The sequence below is a fragment of the Quercus lobata genome, chromosome 5 (genome assembly GCF_001633185.2).
Source record: "Quercus lobata isolate SW786 chromosome 5, ValleyOak3.0 Primary Assembly, whole genome shotgun sequence".
Taxonomy (NCBI): Eukaryota; Viridiplantae; Streptophyta; class Magnoliopsida; order Fagales; family Fagaceae; genus Quercus; species Quercus lobata.
The window spans coordinates 18,626,252-18,650,674 of record NC_044908.1 but is presented as its reverse complement, the minus strand read 5'-3'; the positions used below and the strand labels follow the sequence as shown (position 1 = coordinate 18,650,674).

The window sequence follows — 24,423 nt, the reverse complement described above, 5'->3', positions numbered from 1 at the left end:
GTGGGATGTGGAGATTGCTGTTGGGCATGGGTTTCCGGCGTTTGGGTCGAATTTGGGTGGCGACGGTGGTGGCGAGGACGGTGGTGGCGAGATCGGCGTGGCTGTGAGTGATTTTTTGATGGTTGGTTAAGTTTCGACTGCAATCTAAACTCAACCCACGGCTAGCCACGAGCACTGATGACCACCGACGGCCACCCACGCCCCACAGCCCACGTCGATCTGATCTCTATTTCTGGGGTTTTTTTTTTTTTTTTTTCTCTGATGAGATGAGAGGTGTAAAGGCCGGTGTGCTTAAAACAATACATAAAGGGTTTATAAATCGAGTGTTAGAGACTCGATTTTCATGTGGACGCCACGGAAAAAATGCCACATCAGACGTGATCAACCCATGAAAATCGAGTCTCTTAGACTCGAGATGCTAGTAAAAAATATATTTTGAAAACTGTTACTACTAATTATATTGTTTAAAAATTAATGTTAATTTCCCATTTTGGCCAACCCATCGTGAACCCATCAAGCTCCGCGGCGGTGGCAACAGCGAGTTTCTCTTTGCTTTCTTTCTCTTGTGCTTTTTTCTTGCCATTGTTGGATTTGGATTTGTTGGGGGTTTTTTTTGTTACTGGGATTATTGGTGGGTTTTTGTCACCGTCGAGCCACCGCCATCGAGCTGAAGCAGATCTCTCACCGTTGCTAACAATCTGGAACGAACAAGATGGAAAGGTTTTGTAACATTTACTTTTTTCTATTTATTAATAATTACACTTTCTCTAACCTTTCTCTTTCTTTTACCTTTTCATCTCCCCTGTCCCCACTACCTTCAACCTTAATATCACTATTCATCTTTCCCTTCATCTTCCTTTATTTTGTCTCTTCATCTTTCCCTCCCTTACCTTTTCATCTCCCCACTACCCTCAACCTTAATATCACTATTCATCTTTCTCTTCATCTTCCTTTATTTTGTCTCTTCATATTCACATCATCTTACTATTATAAACTAGTCACTAACCCGTGTGATATACGAGAAAATTAATAACTAAATTCTAAAATAGTGTTATTTATTTATTTTTAAGAATGTTAAATAATACATGAGTATTTATAGAAGTTCAAATCTCTTAAAACACTATATCAGTATGAGAAATTTGATTGCTTTGTTCTACCCAAGTACAAAGTTAAAAACAACATCTAACTTTGTATAACTTATTTGTACCTTTAGTTAAGAACCTCAAACTACTGGTAGGCATCCTACATCTATTATCAATTGCATCCTTTCTTCCATGAAATCTAAGGTCTCTATCATTTTTTTTTTAACATAATCCCTTCTATTATTCAATCTGTTTGCAAAATCCTGGTTGTTTATTCCTTGTTCTTGTCATCATCAATGTTGCTTTAAAAATCACATTTAGGAGTATCATTTGAAAAGTCATATATGGTGCAATTAGTAAATAGTAGAAAGGGAGCACAACATGCAAACACAAGAATGCTTAACATATCTTTCTATAAACTACATCCATTTAAATTAAAAAAAAAAAAACATATTAAAAGAAAAACATTAAGGACCTTGAACTTGGTGAACTAAGGTTATAATGTTATTACATATAATGTTATTCATCAGCCTTGTCTTAGTCTTGTGTGCACTGCAAGCATCTAATTGTTCATTAGTAGAAACTCCATCTCATGTAGACCAGGCATTATAACAGTATACATCCTTAGTCTCGTGCCCTTTGAAAGGCAAGAGAAATACAAAAGAAGCTCACCAATGCAACCCTTTTCACCTTAACTATCAAAAGAATAAAAGTTAGAAAACCTCAAGCTAAACTCTCTCAATCAAAAAAGGGGAAACATCGATGTGATATTCCTTTTTGTTAAAAAGAGAATAAACAAAATAAATATTCCAAAGTAAAAACTAACCTCAAAGATTCCATGCCATTGGTGAGTAGTATAATTAGTTGAGTTCATCACCAATCAAAACGAAAAGCCATCTTTCTCCTTAAAATTCATAAGCTGCAATAAAGGATTTGTTATACATTCTCTAAACCCTGCATATTATAATCTATTGTAAATTGGAAAGAGATATATTCTCCTAGAGATTCAAGATATGATGAGAGGGAAAACTATTATCAAATTTGATGGAAATGAAAAAGAATATCATATCATTCTTAGGTAAAACTAAAACATACAGTTTTTTGGATAGAAATTTCATGGTGTGAGCCTAAGAAGGGACCATCATGCATAATTTTACATGATAAGCTACAACCTGAATATGAAGAAAATAGTCCTCTTGCTAATGCTAATTAACCAAGAAGGTCATATGATCATATTTTAAATAACCCCTCCTTAGTCCTAACAAATCCAATTCTTAAGGCCTTTGTGTACAATAAAGCATTTTGAACTCTAAATGTAGGTTGTAGCTTCACTTCAAGTGAGAACTTGAGTTTAATATAGATCTTCAATAGCTTCTTTTCTTTAATTATTGTCATAATTATGTGATTTATTTTTCTGTTTTTTTATCTTAATTTCATAAAATAGAGTAGCCATTGGGAGAACCCATGGTCTTGAAGAGACAATGCAAAAATAGAAGAGAGTATATTATACCTTTTTTATACAAGGCATATGCAAATTTGAGTAAGCATTGAGTATATATGTCCACTTGTTAAACCTGAAAAAGGGACATTGTACAAAATCAAATTGTGGAAAAAGAACAAAAAACTAATGTAATTCATCAAACAATTTGCATTTTCTTTTGATTTACATATAGGGTTTGAATCAACAACAAATTCAAACCAAAAACCCCGTGGATGATGGGAATAAAGTTGAGAATAATAATGTGTTAAGAGAGTTATAAATTGGATTAAGTGAGCAAACAAATTCCAAAAAGAAAATTTAAAAAGAAAAGAGAAGTACATATTAGAATATGTGCAGGGAAGACTTCTTGTTGCAGGCTTTCATGAGAAGAGACCTATGTTTCTTGAAAACCAAAAAAGAAAGAAATTCTAAAATAAAGAAAACAAGGAAAACATATTGGAAGCAAAAAGTACTACTCACAATACCAATTGAGAATACACTTTGATCATATATATAATTATTTAAGACATACAATTAGAGAAAGATTATTAATCAACTTCATGCAATTCATCTAAAAGTAAAGAAAATTAATCATACAAGAATACATATTTGACATCAAGATTAGACATCAAGATTAGACTCAACTTCTACTTAAAATTGAAATCTAAAACAAATCCAAGTATCAAAATTTTTGGAATCTCATTACGTAAGATTAGTACCCAATTAAAGAAACAAATGGATTGTAAAGAACCAAATTTAAGGTACATAAATTATCCTACAATTGTATTATGACTATTTGATAATCTTTTCAGATTTTTAATGAGTCTCCTAATCCACTATTTTATCAAATATGGGAATGACAGATAAGTTTGCTTAAGTTCCAATTCAATTTTTCAATCTCTCTATTAATTCACTTGTAGAAAGTTTTGTAGACAAACTTCGTAAAAAAAAACTGACAAAGAACAGTGGTTCTAGGAATTTAATTAAATAAAACTATATCTCACCAAAGTTTAGTCTGTCTCTTGAAAGAAAGAAAATACTCTTTTGAGTAGTATAATTAGTCTAGTTCATCACCAATCAAAATGAAAAGCCATCTTTCTCCTTAAAATTCATAAGTTGCAATAAAGGAGTTGTTATACATTCTCTAAACCCTGCATATTATAATCTATTGTAAATCTCAACCTTAATATCACTATTCATCTTTCCCTTCATCTTCCTTTATTTTGTCTCTTCATCTTTCCCTCCATTACCTTTTCATCTCCTCACTACCCTCAACCTTATTATCACTATTCATCTTTCTTTTCATCTTCCTTTATTTTATCTCTTCATATTCACATCATCTTACTATAAATTTGTCATTCTCTCTTCCATTCTTTGCATAGTTTTCCCTCATAAAAAGGTTATATATATATATATATATATATATATATATCTCTCTCTCTCTCTCTCTCAATATTTTTTGGAGTATTTTTTTAATTTTTCTTGCATCTCTACTTTAAGTTGATAAATTTTTGTGTTCGTTGTAACTCTACTTTGGGTTGATGCGATTTAGTTTTGTGTTTTAAGTTTTTTTGTTCTCTTTGATTGTTAAATGTTATCCTATTGCATTAAAAAAATTAAAGATAATATATATGAATATAAGAGATAGTATTCTATTACATAACTTGATTTGGGTAATTTGGTGTTTATTATTATTATTTTTTCATCTTACTTTATTCAATATTTAAACTCAGCCACATCCTCCATATAATTAAATTATTTATGTTTTCTTATTTTTTTATTTTAAAAAAATAAACATATAATATTTTATTTAAATTCAAATAAATAAAATTGTAATATAATTAATAGAGATAATTAATTTGGTATTTATTGTTATATATTTTTCTTTTACTTTTTTTTTTCTTCTCATATTATTTTATTCAACATATTGCATTATAAAAAAAAAAATGATAAAACTAATTAGCTAGTATCATTATGGAGTAGTAGTTGTGATTTTACGTATATAAAGAAATGGAATATATACAGTTTATATATGTAAACATTCACATTAAGTAAATAATACACACATACACATCTATGGTTTTATGTATATAAAGAAATGGAAAATATAGAGTTTATATATGTAAAGTTTCACATTAAATAAATAAATAATATATATATATATATATATGTATGTATAAAGGTTTAAAAAAAAGTATATGTATGGTTTTTATTAACTTAAAAGATAATGAAAAATCAACTGTTAATAAATAATAATTAAAATAATAATATTATTATCACGCACATTGCGTGAGTCCCTGACTAGTTAGATCTATAACGAAGAAGGAAAAAAAAAAAAAAAAAAGTGTCAAACACCAAAAGAGAAAGTGCGAGAGAGACAGACCTGGTGATAGGAGTTGACGGCAGATATACAGTAAAATAATAATAATAATAATAATAATAATAATAATAATATAAAATCATTCATAATAAAAATATTACATCATTGTATCGATATGCCCATCAAAAACAACAGAAATACATCGTAATACATCATTCGTACTTAATTGAAAGAGATACATAACATTAAACAAGAATAAAAGAAATTCTTGAACTATCAATGTAATTCTAGAAATTTCTCATATCGCATGGAAGGAAAACTTGACCACAAACATTTTGTTTAACAACTACCTAGCAAGGGCAACAATATCTGATTCAAGCTCTAAGTAGAATGCTTCAAGTGGAATGCTTGAAGGTGTCATATTACCCTCAGTTGCTAGGCTTGCATTAGTCATCTCCAAAGCCAAACATTCTTTTAGTTCGGCTAATACTTGACTCATGTCTGGCCTTTGGATTGCAATTGATGGTATGCATGACAAGGCAATCTCCACAGCTTTCCAGGCAGAATTGGTGTGGAATTTTCCTTGTAACCTTGGATCAACAACACTTTGAATATCCCCACTTTCAATTATTGGATAAATCCAATCAAGTATGTGAGTGTTTTTCTTAGGTCCTCTCATTATTGCAGGCCGACCAGTGATTAGTTCAAACAAAATAATACCGAAGCTATAGACATCACTTTTTTTACTGAAGTTTCCAGATGCTTGATATCTGTATGTAAAACACAAGGCAATCAGATCAAGACAAGAAATCCATAGCTTGATTTAATTCAACAGGTTATTACTTCCATTATATCTAGTTGCAGTTGGTGTGATTATATAGTTGACTTTATAGATATTAGTTTTCTGTGTTTTAGCCGAAGAGGCCCAATTATATTACTCGACCCTAGATTCTAAACCATATATATACCCTACTTAAAATTCCCTATAGCATAGAATTGAGATTATATTGAAGATGAACTATCATATCAAGGGTTTCTTTCATGGATGTAAGCCGTTAGATTGAACCACATAATCATTGCATTCTCTCTCTTCTCTTTATACTATTTCTTTCTCTCTTTTTAGATTTTCATAATATCCATAGTGGTATGAGAGCCACAACTCTGATTCTAAAGTGTTGTTGGGCGTTTTAGTGCAATCCTATCTTTCTCCGTGCTCTTGCCTTTGTCTTTTTTGGTCAAGCTCCACCACGCCCTAATCCTCTTTGGAATAGATCAATCATCACTACCAAAGACATTTTCTTTGTTTGTTTAGACCCTTGTAAACTCATATTGTTTAACCTAATTAATTAACCAAATTGTTACTTAGGTTTATTATTCAAATCTAGGTTAAACACAAACAATCATATCACTAAGTGCAGAAAAGTACAGAAGACAAGCGATATGATGACTCAAGAAAACCAATGAAACCGTCTAGTTTAAGGTAAAAAACCTGGGGAGGAATTTAACCTAAACAATCCTCAAGGTAAAAATTTACCATATAGAATGGAAGTTTTACAATAGATTTTTTCCTAAATCTAATGCTACCTCTTGTAGTGCTTACTCACGTGACCACATGCAACTCCGAATCCACGAACTCTACTATCTAAATTTGTTACACACAAATACCCTCATTTGTGACTTTGAGATCTTACTTATAGCTTTAGATCATTAGCAGCAGTTGATCTTGTATGCAGCAACTTACCTCTACTGGTTCTTAAGATTGGATCTTCTTTTTGGTAGATGCTTGTTGAGTTAGGAGGTTACAGAACCTCACAAATCTCACAAAAGCAACTCACAAGACTTCACAAAGCTTCTGAAACTTGAATTAGGGTTTTTTCTTTTATACCTAGCAGTGTTGGACTCAAACTCTAAACATTTCTTGGGCTTTTGGGCCAGATTTAAAATCTGCTGAGTTTCGATCACTCGAACTTGTCTCTCAATTGGTCGAGCCTTTCAATTTCTGAATTCTTCTTTCTGTAACCTAATTATTCTTGAATCTTAACTTGGATCAACTTGAGCAATGTCTAACATTGTTCTAAGACTTAAATATCTTAAACTAGACATGTTTTTGTACTCAGTTTGTCAACATACATAAAATTAAAACCTAAACATTTATTCCTAAATATTTAGAAACTTTTGATGCCATAAGAAGCTAATAGACCGCCATAACACCATTGCTGCTATTGGAACCACCTCTATTTTGCCCACCGCCACTGCCCTTGGGATGCTCCTTTGCTGATTTACTCAACCATGAAAGAATCGCGGTCATCAAACGCATCATGCCTTGTTCAAAGTTTTTGCTTTTGCTCTCACATGCCCATGCACTACCCCATGCCTTTTGGACTCATCATATGCCGTGACCTACCTCCACACACCAGCCCTCTATGCCTATGCCATGTGTCAACCTCCAAAATGTGCTACATCAGCTCTAAGGCCATGTCATCAACCATGTTATGAGTATAAAACTCGGGGCAAAAGAGTAAACTGTATGTAGACCTATATATATCAATAATATGTTATATTTTAGGGTTAATTTTAATAACTCGATACATATGTTTTCTCCAAAACATGGTATCAGAGCAAGGTTAGCCACTCTCTGTCGTTAACCTCATGACCACCACTCACCCACCTTCTAGTGCCAACAACCCCCACCCACCCACTTTTCACTGTCGATAACCACCAACCAATTCTAGTCTTGTCTCTCCAACAACCCACTTGCACTTTTTTTCACCACCAGCCATAGCTCCAACTTTGTGCCGCAAGCAGAATTTCAACCTTAGGTACCGATTTGTCTTTATTTTCTACTTGTTGGCCTCTATGTTCTTTATTGGGTAGCCATGGGTTGGTTTACAATGCTAAGATTAAATATTGTATTGCTATGGAATTTTTTGTGTGGTTGTGGTGACAGAGGAATGTTGATTTAACTTTTTTTCAACATTGATTCGCCTCCTAATCCTGACTCTCTTCCCATTACTCTACGCAAAGGTAAGCGTACTTTTACATCTCATCCTATCTCTCAATTTGTCTCTTATGGTCATTCTAATCACTCTATGTTTGGTAAATTCAGCGAAGCAGAGTTAAAGTTTGGATTGCGACGTTGTCATTTTAATCATTTATTCTGTGTTTTCTCATACCTCTACAAGAGGAAAGATTTTGTTGATAGTATATGTTGATGATATTATAATCACTGGTGATGACAAGAAGGGTATTGATGATTTGAATAGATACCTTCAAAACTCCTTTTGGATTGAAGATTTGGGTAAACTTTGTTATTTCTTGGGTATTGAGGTAGCACGATCTGAAGAAGGCATCAGTCTATCATAAAGAAAGTATGTGTTGGATATTTTGGAAGAAACTAACTTGTTAGGATCTAAACCAGTGAAGACTCTTATGAATCCTAAGGTCCGTTTGGATACCGCTTATTTTACTAAAACTAATGTAGCAAAATAATTTTTAAATGTGTTAATAGTGCCGGAAGACCCCTTTTTAATGAAATTTTTGTTCAAAAAAGAGGTTTGTGGGTCCTGTGAATAGTGTACGGGACCCACTGGAAAAGAAAAAAATGCCACAGTGCACGTTTTCAAAAAAAAAAAAAAAAAAAAAAGCCAAAACGCAGACGCATGCTTTATCATCAATATCCAAACGGATACCTAATGTCAAATTGTATGAAGATTAAGGGGAGCTGTTATCTAATCCTAAGAGATATCGTTGTCTGGTTGGTAAACTAAACTATCTCACCATTACTTGCCCAGATATATCATTTGCAATTAGTGTTTTGAGCTAGTATATGAAAGATCCTCGCCTTCCACATTGGGAGGCAGTTATTCAGTTATTTGGATTGTGAGGTATCTTAAATCACATCCATGCCATGGTCTTTTGTAAAAAGCTAACGGTCACCTATGGATAGAAGCCTATACTGATGCTAATTAGGCAGGATCATTGTCAGATAGAAAATCCACTATTGGATATTGCACTTTTCTAGGAGGAAACCTGATTACTTGGAAAAGTAAGAAACAAATTGTTGTTGCTAGATCTAGTGCAGAGGTTGAGTATAGAGCCATGGCATTCACATCATGTAAGCTTATGTGGATTAAGCATTTACTTGAGGAATTAAAATTTGTTGTGAAGTTGCCTATGACTATGCACTGTGATAATCAAGCAACAATTCACATTACCTCCAATCCTGTGTTCCATGAGTGAACCAAGCATATAGAAGTATATTGTCATAATACTCGAGAGAAAGTCGAAGATGGTGTAATTGCTACTCCATATGTTTCTATAAGAGTCCAAATTGCTAATATGTTTACCAAAACTTTATGTAAGACTCATTTGGGTTTATTATGTAACAAGTTAGGATTGTATAATATATACTCTCCAGCTTGAGGGGGAGTGTTACGAGTAAAACTAGGGGCAAAAGAGTAAGCTGTATGTAGACCTATATATATATATATATATCAATAATATGTTATATGTTAGGGTTAATTTTAATAACCCGATACATATGTTTTCTCCAAAACAAACCATATTTGCCACGTTATCACCTATGCCACATTAGCATTCATGTGTCACCTCAGCTTCTGCATCAACCTATCTTCTTAGGTCATCGCGCTATGTCAGGAATCTAGTCAGTTTAGGTTGAACTGAATATTTGACCTTACCCAAATTGAACTCGAATCAGTTCCATGGGTGGATTGCTTGATCAATTCAGATTTGGATCTTTGAACTAGATTGGACTGTTAAGTTTTGGTTTAAAAAAGACAGTGGACTAGCTTTGACACTTGACTTTCAGTTTGACTTTGATCGGTGACCAGAGTTGACATTTTACAACCAAATGTGTCCCACTTTGTTTTTTGCATAGATTCAGATTTTTATTTTTTAATAACGTGGAACCTCACCAGGGCAGAACCCTTTGGACCTACCACTAGGGAATAAACCACAGATATATGATCCCAACTGCCAGAAATGTGTATCAAGTGATCTAGGGGTACTCCTAGTAAAAATCAAACTTAGGATGTCTAGATCCATAACTCATCCCAAGCCTTCAACCACTAGGCTCACTTTGTTTCCTCATTTGAGGCTCCCAAGCCTCAAATCACCAAAATAATAATAATAAAATTTGACCTTTTGCTCATTGAGTTCACCATTTATGATATTCATTAACTCATTCATATTCTTCATCACAACTCTATTTCATTGCCAACAGTCCTTAGGCTATAACAGCTTCTCCTTAGTCACTGATGCAGCCATCTTAGGCCCTTATTGTCTTTTGGCATTCATTAATCGTCGTTCTTTGCTCTCAATTTGCCCGTTCATTATCTGATCCATATGCAATTGTCTTCATGGTCATCTTCAAGGCATCTTTATCTTCACTAGTTACATTCCAAACCCGAGATGACACCTTGAGTTTAAGAGAGAGAGAGAGAGAAAAGGGGGGGGGATGGGTTAGAGATATTTATGTGTATTGACCTAAGAGGCCCAATTATCTTACTCAGCCCATGTACGCCTAACCTACCTCCTAATCCCTATATATATGCTGCTTAGGGTTCACTGTAACATAGAATTGAGATTATAGTGAAGAGTCATCAAGGGCTTCCTTCGTGGACATTGGCTATTAGGCTAAATTACATAATCCTTGTGTTTTTTATTTTTATTTTTTATTTTCAAAGAATCTATCAGTTGATTACTTTAATCATAAGTAATAGCTTTTGGCATCTTGATGCTTTGACAACTCCCACCAATGAAAATACTGAGTAATTAGTGAAAATACTGAGTAATATCACCTTGTAACAATTTTAGTCTATTTTCAAATCCCATTAGAACATATGTAAAAGATACTTAAATAAAATCCAACTCCAACATAAAAAAAGAAATAAAAAAGTATATCAACTAGTAAGTATAAACACTTACTCTGGATCAAGGTATCCTAATGTGCCAGCTGGGCAAGTTGACACGTGAGAGTCACTTTCAGTTGCAAAGATTCTAGACAATCCAAAATCAGCTATCTTGGCTTTCATATGTCCAGTCAATAAAATGTTGGAAGTTTTCAAATCTCTATGAATTATAGGCGGCTTGCAACCATTATGAAGATACTCTAACCCTACAACTCCACCAACAATCCATCGTTAAGTCTAAGTAATAATTTTTTTTTTTTTTTAAAAACCCAAAAGGTATTAAAAGATCAATAATAATGTAATTGATTTGTTTGCGAACCATGTGCTGCATCCACTGCAATATTAAGTCTCTCATTCCAAGTCATCACATTTGTGTTTTTCACTACAGGAAATATATATGAATATAACTATCAGTTGGGTTTTATTGGAAAAGGCTCATCAAACATATACATTCCTAATCCAAATAGTATGAAATAGCAATAGCAATTCAGTTGTATAAAGCTTATACTAGTTAGTTGGTACCTCACCCATCCCCCATTTTGTCCATTTTAATTGGTCGGATGATCAGAATTTTCAAATTGTTGTATCGTGAAAAGATTAGCTGGACCTCTAATTAATTCTTAGGCATTTTAACCTACCCTCTCTCTCTCCACATCTTAATATGTTTAGTTTGTTGCATAGGTGTTTCACTATGGAATGGGGTGAGGCCTAGTTTCATTTTCATAAGAAGTTATAATTTTCATGCTAAGAGTAGGCCAAATGGGACTGCCTACTGGAAATTATTTGGCAAGCATTTGATATGAGTAGCACCTTGTTTGGTGGTTTGCTCTTACTAAAAGCCCACCAACTGCAGTAATGGAATTCAAACCAGGTCTTGCCCTATATTAAAAATCATGCTTTTGATATGATAAAGATAACCTATGATGAGTCATAGGATGAAGAGCCTTTGAACAGAAATGGTAAATGGTAAATACCTGATAAATGCTGGTGCAAATCGCCATTTTCCATATACTCATATATGAGGGCCTTCTGGTCATTCTCGTCACAGTATCCAACAAGAGAAACCAAGTTTCTATGATGAACAATCATCAAGAGTTGTGCCTATATTTCAAACCAGTTCTTTAGTTTAGTTGGATGAAAATCTTTAGTTGCATGTCTCATGTAATTACAGATTCACGGTTTCAATTTAAAAAAAATAAATAAATAAATAAAAAATTCAAGTAATTCAGAAACTGGTTGCAATTTTCTATATAACCTCAGCTTGAAATTCCTTATAGCCTTGGTTTGATGAAGGAGAGAGCAATTTAACAGCTACTTGACCTTCATCTTTCAGTTTACCAAGGTACACTTTACCAAATCCTCCTCCTCCAACGATGGTTTCGAAGTTATTAGTAATGCTCACAACCTCAGAGTAGCTATACTGTTGATTCTTTGATCTGATATTGGATTTGGTAACCATACCTACAGCAAGGAAGATTTTCAATAAAACTATCAAAAAAATGTTTTGGTCTTGCGTGAGAATATGCAAAGTTTATGTTCTAAATCTCTTATGTTTGTGTCCTCAAATCTATTTTATCTCACATGTTATTGTTACTAGGATTAGATATGGAGTCCACTTATCCTAGGCTAGGGATGCCAATAAATGCTCACGCTTGTGGCCCCAAATCCATACGCAGTAACAATTTACCATATTTAGGTTAAGGTTTCTCAACATGTATTGTCCATGGTAAAGCTAGAGAAAGTCTTGAATTGCATGTCTGTCTGCATCTTTTGCATTTTTGCATTAGTTCCCTATTGAAATTTTGTATTTTTTTTTTTTTTTCAGAATTTATAATCAATATTTTTTAATTAGTCTCACTATACTCAAACAGAATGCAAAAATGAGTTTTCTACAAAAAAGAAGTTTTATTAGTAATTAGAACATTGCACACAGACACACTTTGTTAAACATAGCACATCACTCTTCATTTGCACTATTGCTTTTTATTTCACTTACACATTTTTCCAATTAGTAGGAAGCCTTATACATATACCATACAAAACAGACAGGCTTCCTAAACTTACCAGAACTACTTGCAAAAGGTTGAATATTCAAGGATACAAAGTCAACAAAGCAGCTATTTCGCATCTAGATAGGGTTGTAAATGAGTCGAGTATTAAAAATTCAGAATTGTTAGTTTTATTTTATTTTGAACACATGTTGAGCTTGAGCTTATCGGCAAACTAGATTACATATCCCAACTTGGTCCATTTTCTTGTCAAATAAGTTTTAACTTGTTCACAAGTTACTTGATTAACTTGTTCTTTTCCCATATATAATAAGAAAAGACCCCAACTAAAATGTTTTATCTCTTCACAAATATATGCTAATAATTAAATTCACCAAACCTATATTGTTAAAAATCATATGTAATTTTTAATACAAAATGGACTATTTATATTCTCAATAAATTATAAATAATAATTTAATATCTTATAAACTTATTTACAAACTTACTATATCCAATTTCAAGTTTATAAAGCTATATATATATGTACGCATATGAATATGTATTATTATATAAAGGAAAAGCATACAAACATGTTCTCATGTTGTAAATTAGAGGTTTTTGGTACTTTACCTCTTGGGTTTGGTATCAAACCCTAAGCAAAACTCAATGCCATGGAAATGGATCTACCATGACTCTTTCCACAAACTCTATAGCCCTTCACACAATCTCAAATGGCTTCCTGGTTAGTAGAAACCACAAATACGGGCCTTCTACTTGATGTTCCCAGCTAATTAAGACCCAAGGCTTTGATGATGGAACCCTAAGACTAGAGAAAGCTTGACCAGAGTTTTCGTGCCTCTATGATTTTCTGAATGTAAAACTACGTCCAAATGATTGTCGTGTAAACTAAAGATCATGTACTATTATATATGTTGTCACCAAAAAAACCCTAATGGAATAGGTTTCCCACATGAGCGCCTATCTTGGAATCCTTATGGGCTCAAATGCCAACATTATATATATTAGATTAAATTATTAAATTCACAATTTCCTAACAATTTAAAATTTTCAAACAATTTATAATTTATCATGGTATAAGGAATTGGGTTCAATCCCCTGTCTCCACGTTACCTCTCATTTAATAAATATATAAAAATAAATTAAAAAAAACCAAGTTTTAGGCCCCACTTAAGGGCAGTTCAGGTGGACCACATGGGAGTGTTAGATTAAATGACTAAATTCATTATTTCCTAATAGTTCAAGCTTTTAGGACAATCGATTTTATCAATGTATACTTAAATCAAGCTTTAGACCTACAAGTTTGTTCATGAATGCATTATTATGTTTGAGCTTAACTCATTTAATAGTCCAAATCTAAACTTAGGCTTGAGCTTGGCTCATATGATAAATATATGAATATAAACAAGTTTTTCCCTAGTTGAGTTTGAGTTATTCATAAAATACTCGGTTCATTTACATCCCATCATCTAAAATGTTATGCCCAAGTTGCTTATGTATTCCTAAGCCATTGAATGCCATAGACAACAATCCACTCACTAAAGTGAGATATTATCCCTATCTTATTTTGCAGCTACTCTAAAGACATGCAAACACAAAATAGCACACATGCAAAATGCTTCAAGAACAAAGCATTGACCTATTGATAGAGTCGATGCTAACTCTTACGTAGTCCCCATCAACACCAACTACTTTCTCATGGCATTGAGCTGCCATCAAAATTTGGAGAACTTAAAGATAGATTATCCCTTCATGAATATAACTGCTATATGTTCTTGAATATAACCTTTTAGTATATTTTGTCAAATAAAATGATGATGTACCTCAACTGCTTCGTCCAAGCATGAAACACATTCTGTGCTGCCAACTTTATTCTCTACTTTATTTGTTGAGAGAGACATTGTTGGTTGTCGCTAGCTACACTGAGATATTGTCCCCAACTAGAATTGAACACATATCCAGTTGTGGACTTATGTGTTGAAATATCTCCAGTACAATCAGCCGTGGAAAAACCAACTTCATAAAGAATCCCTAGACTAGATAATATCCTTAACATATAGTAGGATGTGTCAAACTTCTTCCAAATGTGGCTTGCTAGGATTCTACATAAACTACCTTACTATCCCAATTATATAAGCAATATTTGGTCATGTCAACGCTAAGTAGATTAAACTACCCAGTACTTTATTTTTGCAGTATGATTGTGTCCATCATAAACTGAATTGGGCCTCTGCATAATTGGCTTAATTAATCAAGTTGGTAAATTTCGCTTAAAATTAATCATCCAGGGTCTAAATTCCTAACAGAGCCTTTCTCAGAAAGATCACTTATGTTTAGGTAGGCAATATCTTATATGGGAAGCTATCCCCATCCAAGGAAAGAATGCAATGCATTAGTGCATGCCATTAATATGATAACCCTATGCATTCAATCTTGAGATCTTATATAACTACTAGAATTCTTGCCAACCTGCCATGGATGTAGTCATTATTGTTATTAATATTTTTTTATCAGTCCAGTAAAAAAGGCAACAACAGTTGAAGAATACTACCCTCTGACACAATAAAGCTACTTAGAGCACCACCGAATCATGAATTCATACCCAAGCATTGCATGAAGAGAAATGAGTGCATTTACCCCTTGTTCACATGTTGAAGTGGTATGTGGATGTATTTAATATTGTCGATCAATTGCATAATATTGCCATCATGACCGTGTCGTGTGGTTGGTCACAATTGCCTCTGGTGAAAATTAGACAGTGTTCGTTTTACTTTCTTCAATTTCTATAGTTTATTTTCATAACCATCTTAAAGGTGTTGGTGTATCACAGGAAAAATAAGACTGGCTAGGATTAGGTACTGCATCTCTTCTAAACGACGTCACTCAATCAATTGTGTTAGCAATTACAAGAAAGAAATACCTCCATGTCTTTTCTGTCTATAGATAGCCAGACCACTAAAGATGAACAGAAGGAGCAGGACTGCTGCTGTGGACGATGCAACAACTGGAATAACAAACTCCTTTTTCTTCCCTCTCTTGCATGCAACTGACTGACAAGGATCTGGATTTTCGTTCACACTTGCATAGGGTGAATCAAGGTAGTATGCCATGGTAAGTAAGTTATTAAACATTAATTTTTCTGTCTTTATACAATAAAAATTGATATTGGAAAAATAAATGAGATACTCCTAAGATTTTACATACATATAAGTGAACAAGTATATATATATATACATACTTTTTTCTAGTATTAGGCACAAAAAAGTAGTTATATATAAAAGGAAGAGAGAGAAAAAAAAAAAAAAAAACAAAAGAAGATGACCAAGTGAAATTAGAATTAAGAAGCAAAAGGAATTATGAAGGAAGATAAGATAACCTCAACACCAACGTCCCATCCCTAGACTTCTGCAGAAGATCCTCAGGAATTGAACCCGTGAACTTGTTCCCACGCAAATCACTGAAGAGAAAGTGTTAGGCAGATGACCTCAATTTCCCTACATGAAAATTTATGTTGCAATACCATGATCAAATCTCAAAAACTTACAGAGTGTACAAATTTGGCAGTTGTGCCAAAAATTCTGGCAGTGGCCCAGTTAAGTCATTGTATGACAAATCCCTGAAAGAAGAGTTAGCAAGATCTTTAGAAAACATATACAGAAATGTTAAGTTAAAGAATAGTTTTCTGTTCTTGAAACCTGATACTGAACTTGCATATAACACAATTGTACAGATGGTGTTGCTGGAACAGCCAGTATCTAGCTAGTACAATTGTATAGTAACCAAATGCAACATATCAACCACAATTCAAATTAAGACTCACAAGGACTCTATTGCTTTAAGATTCGAGAATGAAGTTGCAATCTTCCCAGTCAAATTGCTTGAGCTCAAGTTCCTGTTTGTCATTATGAAAAAAGGAAGAGGAGTTGAATTTTTGGAAGATAATTTGCAATCCAAATAAAATTAATCTCATGCAATTAGTCAGCACCCATGGACCAAGGGAGGTGTCATGTGGTTGAACATTCAATCACAATGAAGTATATTCAGTTAAATATCATAAAACATGACATTACTTTTGGTCCACTCTATTATTGTGTGTGAAAGGAATCTGTTCCAATATCCCATTTCCTAAAATGACGCATCATAGTTCATATCAGTTTATAAAATGGTCTATTTTATTTTTATGCGATGCCTACGAGTTAAAGAGGATACTTTCCCTTCAGATGATATATTGATTGGAATTTCACAGCAAGCCTGAACACAAGTTATGATGCTTTGGAAGTGCACTTACACTGATATAATACTTGGAATAGTATAGTTGTAACTGCAGTGCAAACCATCCCATGAGTATTCCCTCGGGACACATGGATCGCCTTGCCAGTTTCTAGGCAACGTGTACTGTTTCTTGATGTCCTTGATGGCTTCAACTATTATTTTTAATGGAAAACAAGAATACATAGGTGATTATTCTAAAAGAGAGTGGGAAAGAGGAGCGTGAGTTTGAAATACAAAATCATATAGAAATATGAAAAGTAAAAGCTAGTTCCAAAATTTGCAGCAGTTGAACACATGCCTTTGCAGAGATGATGAATTGTCTGAATGTAGCATGTATGATTAGCAAAGCAAATTACCAATGGTTGCAAATACTATGGTTTACTTTTGTTGATAAGTACAGTTGCAGATACTATGGTGGCAAGTAACAATGCAACTTATGATACAATTTCAATTCATCATATTTGTGAAATAACTTAGAGATTTCTATTATAATTAATTAAATTTCCACTAAAGTATTGAGAATTAAGTAAAGTTAAAATCAAATCTTGAAAGAATATGCTGGATTACATAACATGGAGGGTTCAATAGAGTCAAAAAGCAAGTTATTATTTAGAGATTTTGATGATCTAACTACTTTGACTTCAAATTGAAGGTTGATATATGAAATCCAATTGTAGGTTTGAACATTTATTTGGTGGGGTGATCAACTTTTTTGAAAAATTATATTTTAGAGTTGCAATTAACAGGGGATCTTACCTTAATTTGGTGTTTTTGTACATCAAAGCTAAGGAATTCAAAATGGACAGTACTTATATGGAATTGAAGATCCAAATCAACTTTTGACACATTCGTAAGGCTAGTTACATATTAATTTAATAAGCTTAATGGTTATTAGTGAAAAAAATAGTAATAGGGGATTTTGGAGTTAAGAGATATTTTACATAAAGTGATAGCATAAGTGTAAGATTATATATATCATAATTAGGCAGTATAATGTTTCTTTGGTTTAGGCTCCAAAGATCTTTCTAACTCCTTGTGCAAGATTGTTTTGCTTATTTGGTTTATGTGGTTAAGGTAAGTAGAATTTTACCCATCATGCTCTTATTTACTCCTTTGTAAAACCTTGAGTTAGTCAATGCGTATCATTTCATGTCTACCTATTTGTTGTTGTCCTCAAGAATTATTTGTAGGTTCAGGATGAGCTATAAACCTAATCATCTTATGTTCAATCCCCACTAGGAGTTCTCCTAGATTACTTGATACACGGTTCTGGCGGTTGGGGTCGTGTATTCGTGGTTTGTTCCCCAGGCATGGATCCAAAAGACCCGACCTTAGTGAGATTCCATGTCATAAAATATATGTGTGTACATGTGTGTGTGCACACTTTGCATTTTGTCATTATTCCTAGATTTTTATGTTTCTTTTGAAACATTCTTTTGCATTGTGAACAAACCTAAATATGTTTTATTTTAAATAATGGATAAACTACTCTTTCTTGATTATAGCTCATAAATGATTTCAAGGACCATGTTCATGGAGGCAATCATGGATTGTGATATGGATTATGTTGATCTTATATATGGTTTGTGGAGGATATGTTGGTGGTGGTTGTGAAGGTTATACATGACCCTTTCATGGAACTAATACATAGGACATTCTTCTGCTTGTGAGGCCCAATAAACAAGACAAGAAGTTATTAAATCTTATTTTGGTTATATTATTATATCCTTCATTGGATTCTTGTTTTAGTTATGTGGTTATGAATTTATATGTTCTTCTTCTTCATTTTTTCCCTTGATAATTTGACAATGACAATGACAATGAGGAAGGGGGATCTAGACCTTGGATGTTTCCGTTGGAGACACTCGTAAGTGCTAGTTGAGCTACCAGGCTTCTTCATCATTATTATTCATTTGAATATTAGGTATCATTACTTCTTTAGTTTTAAATTTTTTACTTTAATTGGTAACTAAATCTTTGCACCCTGGTCTTGAGTTACCTCTACAACTTTTGTATCCATTTATTTTCCAACTCTTTTTATACCTACCTCATTGTACAAGCAAGTCACTTTTTACTTTCTTCTTTTTATCAGTAATAAAATATTTTATTGAAAAACAGAATAAAAGTACAACAAAAAACAAATTCCCTGGAACACAGGGAGTGTACAAGGGAACAAAAATCTACCCAAAACTGCATAAATCTTGGAAATCCAAAATAGAGGGTATGGCAAGACCATTCAAATAAAGATAGAAGGAAAATCTGCTTCAACTCAATGATAAAACACTCCTCCACTTCAAAGATTCTATTGTTCTACTCTCTATATACTCCACATAATACACTACGGAATAACATCACAAACAGGTGCTGCTCTATATCTCCCAACACCTCCATGCCAGCAAGTAAGCAACTCAACTACTTGTTTAGGCATAACCCAAGAGATACCAAACAAGCTAAACACAAATGACCACCAGTCAGAGGCAAAAGGAAAAATGAATGAGGTGGTGGTCCACCGATTCCCAATCACTTTTTACGGGTCACATTTTACTTAATGGTCTATATAGCTCAATTATGCATTATTATCATTATTTTTCAAATTAATTGTCTGGGTTTATAGTCTTAAGGATCATTTAAGACGTGCATGTTATGGCCTATAGGTTGACTCTTAGTTGAGATTTTGAGGGCTTAATTAATTTTAGACAATTTTTCTTTTTGTTCTAGAAGTTTAAATATTATTGGGAAAAGTACACAAAACCCCCATGCGGCTTCTCCATAAAATATGGAAAACCTAAAATTTTGAGTGTAACATTAACCTCCCTGTTGTATTGTTTTGTTTTTAAAACATCAATTGTACACACTAACCCCTGGGCTTTTTCAATATAACACAAAACCCCCCTATGGTTTTGTTTTATGTGAAAATTTAAAACCGCATTTTCACAGAAAACAATACCACAAGGCACAAACAGTTTTGAGTTACACTTACCACAAGGGGATTAATGGTCCGTTTGGATTGATGGGAAGGGAGGGAGAGTAGAGTAGATTTAGCACAAAATTAGCTTATTTTTAGCTAATACTACTCTACTCCCCTCCACTCTCCCTCCTTCCCCCCTCCATCCAAACAGGCCATAAGTCTTACACTCAAACCCCTCCCCCCTTTGACTTACCACAAGGGGATTAAGTGTTACACTCAATCCCCTCCCCCCTCTCTCAAAGAAAATTGTTACATTCAAAATCTGAAAATAAAAAACTAAACTCAAGGGTGTTCAGTGTTTAAGGGAAAACTAAATTGTAGGTTTTGTATATTTTTCCAATATTATTTTGGGAATTTACTTTACCAAAGATTTTTTTTTTTTTTTAATGTTTTTAACGTTTTATCTTAAGAAGTCTATATATTATTGATGATTATTATGTGATTGGAATTGTTGGGAAAATCAACCAATTAATACAACATTCAGCGGAATTGCCTAAATTTATTTAAAATAGAGATTTCATATTTTGATTTAAATATTGAGGTTCGTGTTTAAAAATTCCAGGCATTTTAGACATACAGAATCACAGATTTTATTTTAATTTATTTTTTGGTGTGTAGAAGAATCACAGATTTCGTTGATAGATAGCAATCGATTGAAAAGGGGTAAAAGTATGATGGCTCTGATAAAAGTTTTATAACAAGAATTTGCATTATCTATTCGGCAACAAACAAAGGCTCATGATCACAAGTCTATAACAAGCTTTTCTAAATTTAGCATATGGCACTAAGAGCACTTGCAGCAGTGGAGCTAAATAACTATATTGCTATTTTAGATGTGTCAAACCACAAAAAAACCTCATGCAGCAATGGAGCAATAGCTAAATTTTTTAGCTGAATTGCTACAGTGCACATCTAAAGATAGATGTGCACTGTAGCTTGAAGCTAAAAAAAAAAAGTAATTTTTTATTCAGCACTGCAACTTGCTTCTCTTTTTTTATTCATTCTCTCGTTCACTCTCTCCTCCGTCGCTCTCTCTCCATTCACTGAAGCTCAATTCTCTCCATTCACTGAAGCTCAAGCTCACTCTGATCGCCGCCGGCCTGACTATCATCAACGTCGCTACCACCCATCGTCAACATCATCGCCATCCACCGTCCGCCTCCCAAGCCGCCGCTCAGCTCAGACCCGATCGTCGCCACCCAATCGTTGCCACCGATCGTCAACGTCAACATCTGTTTCAACGCTTCCCAAGCCGCCGCTCAGCTCAGACCCGATCGTCGCCTCCCGATCGTTGCCACCGATCGTCAACGTCAACATCTGTTTTAACATGGTCCCAAGCCGCCGATCAGCTCAGACCCACCGCCGATCAACTCTTTCAGCCTCAGACCCACCGCCATCCGCCTCAGACCCACGCCGCCGATCGGAGTGCTTGCTCACCGACGTTGTGTTTGTTTGTGATTTTTGATTTTTGATATTGTTTGTGATCAGTGATTTTGTTTGGTCTGAGTTGAGAAAAAGATTGGAAATTTGGGTTTTTTTTTTTTTTTTTTTTTTTTTTTTTTTTTTTTTTTTTTTTTTCTGCTGTGGACTGGTGGGGGGTGTGGTGGTGTGGCGGTGGTGGTGGGTGAAAATTGTGGCTGTGGCTGTGGCTGTGGTTGGTGTTGTGAATTTTTTTTTGGAAGTGAAATATATTATTTTATTGTAATAGTTATATTATTTTATTATGGTATTTATATTATTTTATTGTGTTAAAAGTTAAAATAGATCCACTGCTGTAGCATATGTATAGGTAAAATAGATAAAGTAACTTTTGGTGGAGTTAAAAAGCTAAATTTTTAGCTCCACTGCTGTGGGTGCTCTAACAACTTAAAGCTAGAATGTTCCATTCAGAAAAGAAAACCCACGAATAAAAATTATTGAAACGACCATCATCACCAAGTTAAGGTTAGAACTCCTATTGAATCAGCAATTGAAGTCTCTTATTAAGGGAAAATATAAAAGAGAAGAAAGCATACCATCTTGTATGGCAGTTGTTTTATTTGGGAGCTCCTTTGACACAAAAATCTCTACAGCATTGAGGATTGGAGGAAACTTACTTCCCTCAGCTGCAATTATTGAAAAGTGAAGCCGTTCTCCCATAATTGCCGGCTCAGTCGGGAGTATGGTCCGTGAGTTTAGGTATTCAAGTCTAACAGATTCTGTCAGATACCGCTCACCGTTCAACAAAATTGTCAATTCCCTCTGCTGGCCATTTTCAAGCTTCTCAATCTCAGCAAAGTGAAAGTAAACATAACATTGTGAAAGAGAATCTGGTGGACTGAAGTACAAGCTCAACGGCGTGGTAGAGTTTTGTGATTTGACTGCAGTCCTCAACACTACATCTGGTATGTTATAAGCGTTATCAGTGCTCTGGGAGTAAACGGTTGAACTTGTGGAAATTGGAATCCAATCGTCAAATGACTTAAATTGTGGAGGGTTCCAGATACGATCATATCCATCATCCGGATACCTAATTAAAAAAATAAAATAAAATAATTTAGTCAGAAGATGATAGGGTTCACTCTATTAGTATTTATGTTTGTTGTGTAAATTTTTGGCTGCAGCAAGCTTGGAATGTTTGCTGCCTTTGTTGTGTTTGATAAAGTTTCTCAATGAACAAAAGGTTCAAAAACCAAATTCATTGTATATGTATAAGCCACAAACTCAATTCCACACTGTTGAACTCAACAGATAAAAGCTCAAAATGTGATTTGAAACCCAAGTTGGAATGCTTTTACAAAGATGGAGTTGTGTCAAACTTGGACTCAGTGTGAGATTCGAAACCCAGCTTGAGATTTGCTTTGTTTCATTTGTCTGTATGAGAGAGAGCAAGATGAAGAGAGGAAGACCAATGAAACTGGTTGGGAATTTGGGTCTGAAAAATTAAGCACGAGCACAATTTGTGCGGAATGCCGTTGTATTTTGGCATCTCTCTTTGTTGATAAACTGAGTCGGGTATTTTTTAATAAGAAACTGAGTTGGTTCTTTCATATGGATTTTTAATTGATGTGGCAGTATATAAATTCAGCAGCAAAGTTTGAGGACAAACTTAGGGTCCGTTTGTTTCAATGTAAAATATTTTTCGAGTGTAAATTATTTTTAGGTGAAAATGTTTTTGGGAAAGAAAATATTTTCAAGCGTTTAGCTGCATTATGAAAATTATTTTAGAAAATATTTTTAAGTGTTTTTTTACATTCTGAAAATGTTATTTTCCTATTAGTTTCTCACATTTTCTCAACCATTTTCTTAGCTTCCAAACAAATTTCATAATAGAAATTTTCAATAATAAACTTAAAAGAAACAAAAATCAAACAAAACATTCATTGAACTCAAAAATTCGGTGAAACAGAGAGAGAAAGGGAGGAAGAGAGAGTGATCGACGATTGAGGGAAAGGGAGAGGTAGATCGAGAAAGAGAGAGATTGGGCATGGGTGGGTCATGGGTGCGATCTCGCCAATGCTGGGGTGCGACGAGACCAGTACGATCTGGGGTTGGGTGCGGTGGTGCGATCTAGGGTTATGATGTGCGCGATCTCGCCAGCTCTACTCCCTCTTCTTGCTTTTTTTTTTTTTTTTTTTTTTTTTTTTTTTTTTTTTTAAATGGTTTGAGGGTAAGCTTGGAGATGGGTTTTGGACCATGGGGCGGCACGATCTGGGCTGGTCGGAGCTTGGCTGGGCTAGCCGGAGCTTGGCTGAGGTGAGCTTGGATATGGGTTTTGGACCATGTGAGGAGTGTGCTCGAGCTTTCTCTCTTTAGGTGTGATTTCCGAAAATCGTTTGAAGGTAAAATCAAAGCGTAAATGATTTTACGCCCGTGAGCCCTTATTTTATAGTCAACACAGAAAACATTTTCAGTTTGATCCAGTTTTCGGTAACTACCAAACACACATTTATAGAAAAGCATTTTTGAAAGTGGTTTGAAGCCAAAATAAACGCAACCTTATATTATATTTGAAAGTTTGGAGGGAGAGGAGACTATAGGGGAATAATTATCTTCTATCTTATTTGGATATTTTTAAAATTAAGTAAAGGGAGAGAAAGCTGTTTGGATTGAGCATCATCCATTACTCAAAACTCATAATTTAGACTCAATTCTCACAACTCATTTTTCTGCCTCTATATTTTTTTCATCCCTCAAATTAAAATTTGTTTGGTTTTATATTTTGGTCTTCATAACTCAAAATTTTGTATAAGTTAAAAAAAAAAAAAAAATTACATTTTAAAATCTTTTGAAAGCATAGCAGGAAATAAAATTTAGAGTTCTCACACAAAGTACAAAACTAGCATAGACATATATTTCGGTACTCACAAAGTCTTGCAAAAG

The 24,423-nt window shown here is 34.0% G+C and overlaps 1 protein-coding gene across 1 annotated transcript; it reads right to left on the bottom strand.

Annotated features, from left to right (window-relative positions):
• Positions 1-5,048: 5,048 nt before the first annotated feature.
• LOC115988754 (putative leucine-rich repeat receptor-like serine/threonine-protein kinase At2g19230) lies at positions 5,049-22,271 on the bottom strand. Its single transcript, XM_031112374.1, has 10 exons — positions 22,077-22,271; positions 17,110-17,245; positions 16,366-16,437; positions 16,198-16,278; positions 15,742-15,899; positions 12,068-12,273; positions 11,787-11,913; positions 11,132-11,194; positions 10,829-11,018; positions 5,049-5,652 (listed from the first exon to the last, which is right to left on the bottom strand). Exons 1-10 carry the CDS (start codon positions 22,198-22,200, stop codon positions 5,229-5,231), a joined length of 1,581 nt encoding a protein of 526 aa, XP_030968234.1. The 5' UTR covers positions 22,201-22,271; the 3' UTR covers positions 5,049-5,228.
• Positions 22,272-24,423: the final 2,152 nt, after the last annotated feature.

Coding starts and splice junctions, on each gene's coding strand:
- LOC115988754 (XM_031112374.1), bottom strand. CDS start 22,200: ATGGGAGAACGGCTTCACTTTTCAATAATTGCAGCTGAGGGAAGTAAG. Junction 16,279..16,365: donor CTGCCAAATTTGTACACTCT/GTAAGTTTTTGA, acceptor CTTTCTCTTCAG/TGATTTGCGTGGGAACAAGT. Junction 11,019..11,131: donor TGCAGTGGATGCAGCACATG/GTTCGCAAACAA, acceptor GTGGAGTTGTAG/GGTTAGAGTATCTTCATAAT.